Here is a 5,299-nt window from a genome sequence, read left to right as displayed (position 1 = left end):
ACAATCTGCCGCCATCCTCCTCCGCGGCCCCCCCCCGCCCGACAAACGGGGCGCTTCTAAGAGCGGAGACGTGCCACTATCAGACCCGGCCACCATTGGGAGGCCAACATGGCAGGTAAGGGGAAGAGAGCCCCGTCCTTCGCGGGCACCGGGCGCTGCAGCCCGGCGAGGGCGGGGAGCGGAGCGAAGGGGGCGGAGCGAAGGGGGCGCAGCTGAGGCCACGGGGCCGGGGCGCGTGCAGGGAGCCACGGTCTCTTCTTCCCGGGGCTGCACATGTCTGCTCCCTCTTTCCCTTCCTCCTCTCTTTTTCTTGCATTGCCCTGGATCCCGGAGCGCAGTGTGCAGAGTCCGTTTCTCCCGCTCCCGATTTCCTTCCTTCTTCCTTCCTTCCTCCCCCGCCGCTTCTCCTCCCTGCCAAAAGATTTGCGTTGCAAAAGGGCAGCGGTGGGGTGAGGCGGGAGGAGTCCTGTGCCCCTGAAGTTCAGTGTGGAAGGGGGTTGCGGGCAGGGTGGGTCTCTCCTTTATTCCCTGTTCGACTTTCTGCTTCGGGCCGGCAGACCTCTCCTCCCGGCTGCCTCCCTGAAGCGCGGCTGGTGCTGGCGGTGTAGACGGGGCTGACAGAAAATGGTGTTTTGAGTGCATTGGCATCCTATTGTAGAGCTCACCTTTAAGACATCTGCAGATAAGAGTCAAATCAGACTCGCAAATAAAAAATACCTGTGTGTGTGCATGCTCTTGGGGTGGGGGGGTTTCTCTCTTTTTTTTCTTCTTTCTCATTTTCTTCTTCCCCATTTTGCAAATGGCTTTACTTCATGTACAGAAGTGTGGTTGGTAGGACATAATTTTGGGGGTTTTTTTACTTTCCCTCTTGGAATTATTTTTTTCCAGAGCGCTCTTCCTCCTCCTCTTCCTGCAAATAAATTGCATTTTTGATGCTTTGGATTTGGGGAGGCTCTGTTTAGGTGTGCATCTTGCTTTCTCCCCCACACTACAGCCCCCCTTCGCTCCACCCATCCTTGTCTTTTTAATCAATGGAAACAGGGTCTTGAAGGCAGCAAGTTGTTTGGAAAATGAAATTCAGCTTGATAGTTAAGGTGTGGTGGCTTTTCCTGCAAAATGTCATCCTCAGAATGCTTCCATGATGGGAAGTGCTAAATAACAAATATCAAAGGCTGGGTACAAGTGAGAAGTTGAGGATCCAGGTTTTGGGATGGTGGGAGAGATGGTCTGGTAGGGTGTACTCCAAGCAAATATTTTGCATAGGTGAACATCTTCGTGACACTTCCTATTGCTGCGTCTCAGTCTAATTCACTAATCTTTTGGTGCTTAAAGAACCACCAAGTTCAGACTTGTGTCTGATCCATTTCAAATGCTGGATTCCCCTCCCTAGTGCTGAGGCTGTCTCTTGATGATGTTTCACGGAGAAAGCAGCTTGCTTCTTCGTTCTTAAACTTAATTTAACTTGTTCTTTCCTGCATGCCCCTTGTCCCCAGAAGTGGTTTAGCAAGCACTTTGCAAACTGCATCTGTTGCTTAGTCCTGGGTTGTCATGGCTGGGAGGGAAGTTCCATGTCGACTGTCTCTTAGAAAGAGCAAGCTCATTTCAGTTTCTTCCTGGATGTACCAGCCCAGTGATTTGCTCAGCATGAAATGTAAAAGAAATGGGTGGTGGATTCCTGCGTGTTTTGGTGGCAAGGTTCAAATGAATCACTGCCTTCCGCTGAAGCAGTAATGTTTCTGAAGCTTTCTCTTCGATCCATTTTCTATGGTACTTACATTTGTTAACTTTGGGTAGATTTCAGGGATTTGATGTCTCTTTTTTTTTTCCCTCTCTCTTTCTCTTTCTGCCCTAGGTCTTATATTTACTCCTTGTGCTTCTGTTGGGGAATTGCAGAGTTGTTGTAAAACTTATCTAGTCTTTAAGTATTTAGTTGTTGTAACATTTTAAGGCAGCCAAAACAAAAGTCAGTTTTCTTTGTGGTGTGCAAAGGTTTTAAATGTTTGTAATGTTCTGAAAATCATTCCTGGACCTAATATTTATTTTTAAATGTAAATCACTTGCAAGTAGAAATCTGTTTTTTAGGTTTTACTGAAGTTCTGGAGTGGAAAAATGCTTTGATGCGAAATAGGCTGCTGCTGTTCTTTTGTTTTCACATAGCATTGTTTATGCATTCTCTTTTTTAAATGGAGCATAGTTTAACATTTTAATTGTAATTATTTTGGTAGTTTTATGACTTATCTAATTGTAGTGAAAAGCTTTGATCGTTCTTAGCACTACTTTAGCCAAATTGTGCTTTGAATGCAAATTGCGAATGACAAATGGTATCATTTTGGGGGAAGCACTTTGTAATCAAATTTTGGCAGCTGTGCTTTGGCTTGGGAAGTCTTGGTGGTGGGTGTGTACAACAGGCTCTGAATTGTTGCTTGCCAGCCCTAGATGCATACTGCCTCAACTGGAGCAAACAAAACTTGCAAACAACTTTAACAGGGGTCTCTGCTGCCTTTTTTTCCTTCCAGGAGCCGGAGGAGGAAACGATATTCAGTGGTGTTTTTCTCAGGTGAAAGGGGCTGTAGATGATGATGTAGCAGAAGGTAAGAAAAGAACTATTTCTTTAAGTTACCTGTCATTATCAGTTCTGGCTGTGGCAAACATTTTTAAATAATCTTCTCTGCTGAAGTCTCTTTGTTAAAAGTGAACTTTATTTTTACATAACTATAACAAAGTAGGTAAAAGCAGTGAAAAATTAAATGCATATCTGAATTTATGTATATTTAGACTCCAAGACTTGCACCCGGGGTATGGTGGGTCCAACTTGGGTCCAAGGTCAGATACGGTGTCTATAACTGACTGGACTTTTTCCAGTCGCGTTTAGTCTGTATGTTGCTTTACACCACTTTCTGTCAAATGGCCAGTTGTGACACTGCTATTTATTTGTTTGTGGTGTTTTTTTTCCGTCCATCAAATAGAGATAATGTTGCTTGTTCATATTCTGGCACAGGTGTTTGAAGATTGATTAATGTTTGTATAGCACTTCTAAAGACAGATGGTGCTAGATAAGTCATCTAACTTTGTTCTGATCTTTCTGTCATACATAACCATCAAAAGACTATTTTAAACTTTTAACAATTAAACATTCAGTGTTGAGAGGTTTTGTTTTTGTTTTGTTTTTAGGACTAAAGTTATTAAAAACAGCCTTACATTTTTGTAGTCAAGTGTTTGTGTATGCCCAGAGATGGATGTCACTTTAGCAATGAGCCTGTTTTTAGTTGTTGGGGGAAAAATTCCACTTGTGGTTTTCAAATGTTACTTCCTTTGCCTAAGCCCTTTTTCACCATTCAGATGGTTAGGCTGAATGGAGGCCTGGATCCTACATGCTGCTCTGTAGGGCTGGATATCCAAGCGTCTGTTTTGCACAGACCAGTTTGCAAGATCAGGAACTAGAAGAATTTTGTCTTGCAAGGAGTTGTCTTCAGTGTATGTAATGTGGGTCAGCATTGTATAGGCTTTGCACTTTATAACTTAGAGCCAAGTGTTAGATTTATGTTGCTTCTAGGAAAGAAGTAATTAATGTCCTTTCCATTACTTCAGCTTTTTTTGAGTTGTGGTTTGAAGTACCCCAGGCTGGGTAAAATATGGACCATGGACTGGGTCCAGTCTGCCAAGGGATTTTATCTGGCTTATGGTGGATCCCTCAGCCCTGCTCGTCCCTGGCTTGGGGCAGTCCAGGCTATGGCATGTGTAGCCTGTCCTCGTGCCTCTGGGCCTGCAGCATGATTGCGGCAGTGTAGCAGCTGGGTTTGCTTCCCAGCAGTCCCTGCAGCAGTGGCTCCTTCCAGCTGCCACTGCCAGTCTCTGCTGCCGGACCCAACCCTGCTGCCAGGGCACCCTGACCTGTCTGCCCCACACCCACTGCCGGGGTTGCCAGACAGCAGATGGGTGGGGTATCCATGGAAATATCCAGGATCCACATAGGCAGGATGTGCTTTGCTAGGTAGATGGGGTGAGGAAGGGCATCCAGGAGCAGGGCGGGCAGACCCGTGGGTGGGCAGGGAGGGGAATCTGGGAGTGGGGCTGGACACGGGGCCAGGATCTTGGGGTGGTGACAGTGTGGGGCCGGGGCCCCAAGGCAGATCCCCAATCCATTGCCTGTACAGCCCTGCAATGGGTGACAGTTGTGCAGGCAAGGGTGTGGGGCGAGCGTATTGAGGCGCTTCCCCTGGCCCTGCACTTTCACAGCCCCGTGATCTCAGCCCTGGCCCCGCTGGCCTGTTCCACTCTTGGATGCCGCTCCCTTGCCCACCTGTGTTCCCATCTGTTTGCCCGAATGCACCCTATCTGCGGGTCCCTGGCTGGTTTCCATGGAGACCCTGGGATTGCTGGGCCCGCCCTAGGGCATAGTCACAATATGCTTCGCTCATGCCCCTTCCTGCAGAACCGGTGCCTGTTGTAGGGGTGTGCAGGCAGTGGATTGTGGCTCTGCTTGGGGCCCTGGCCCCTCGATCCAGATCCCAGCCCCGGCCCCACTCGCCTCTCCCTCTGTACCCCACCTGCCCATGGCTCCATCCCATCCACCAGGCCAAGTGTGGGGCAGAGCCACTTAGGGAGTTTTGGTGAGCTGTTGATGCTCACCCTGCCCCAGGACAGCTTACCAGAACTCCTTAAGTGGATTTGCAGCCAAAATAATTGCCCGCACCTGAAGTAGCCTCTGAAAGGCTAAATGTTGTCTAGAATTGCCACCAATGTAGCAGCACAGTTGTCTTGTTTGTGGTTTGTTTTTCTTGCAACATGTTGCAACATGTAACAATAATAATGCCATTCAAGGATTGTCAGGCACTTACAAAAAGATGAAGTATGTCTCTCTGTCAGAAAACATCAAATTGCTCAGTAAATATTCTTAAATCCTGAATTCTAGATTACTGTTAAGTATTTCCCCTGCCAGGTATTTTTTTCTGGTGAATTTTATTTCAGTTGGAATTCTTTAGCTAACTAACTTCTTAATTAAACTAAGAGAAATTGGGGCACTAGTGACTGCCTGTAGCAGGTGCTCATGAATATTCCTACTAATGGATTGGGCATATAACCCAGAGAGTTTGCATCCTTTCCAGGTAGTAATAGTGGTATTTTTCTGCGTTTCTGTGTATGAATGGGTTTTCCAATGATAGAGAAGTCTGAGAGCCATGAAATTCTGTCCTTAGCTTTTCTAGTTTCATAGCTGGTGGGGTCAGAAGGGACCTGAGCAGATCATCTAGTCTGCCCCCCCGCCATGGCAGGAAAGAGTACTGGGGTCAAACAACCCCGG

General features: G+C 47.0%; 1 protein-coding gene across 2 annotated transcripts in view; it reads left to right on the top strand.

Moving 5' to 3' along the window:
* Positions 1-6: 6 nt before the first annotated feature.
* PPP2R2A (protein phosphatase 2 regulatory subunit Balpha) overlaps positions 7-5,299 on the top strand; it is a 98,524-nt gene continuing 93,231 nt past the window's right edge. Inside the window, exons 1-2 of one of the 2 annotated variants that reach the window (XM_019504018.1) lie at positions 7-115; positions 2,517-2,591. In XM_019504018.1, coding sequence (XP_019359563.1) covers positions 109-115; positions 2,517-2,591 — 82 coding nt within the window. In that variant the 5' untranslated portion in view covers positions 7-108. Of the gene's footprint in view, positions 116-1,715; positions 1,768-2,516; positions 2,592-5,299 lie in introns of those variants that run through there. The other variant, XM_019504009.1, reaches the window with a different exon arrangement.

Source organism: Gavialis gangeticus, unplaced genomic scaffold (genome assembly GCF_001723915.1).
Source record: "Gavialis gangeticus isolate Ggan-Ray unplaced genomic scaffold, GavGan_comp1, whole genome shotgun sequence".
Lineage (NCBI taxonomy): Eukaryota > Metazoa > Chordata > Crocodylia > Gavialidae > Gavialis > Gavialis gangeticus.
Note: the sequence above shows the minus strand (reverse complement) of the source record. Positions and strands in the feature narration are given on the sequence as shown.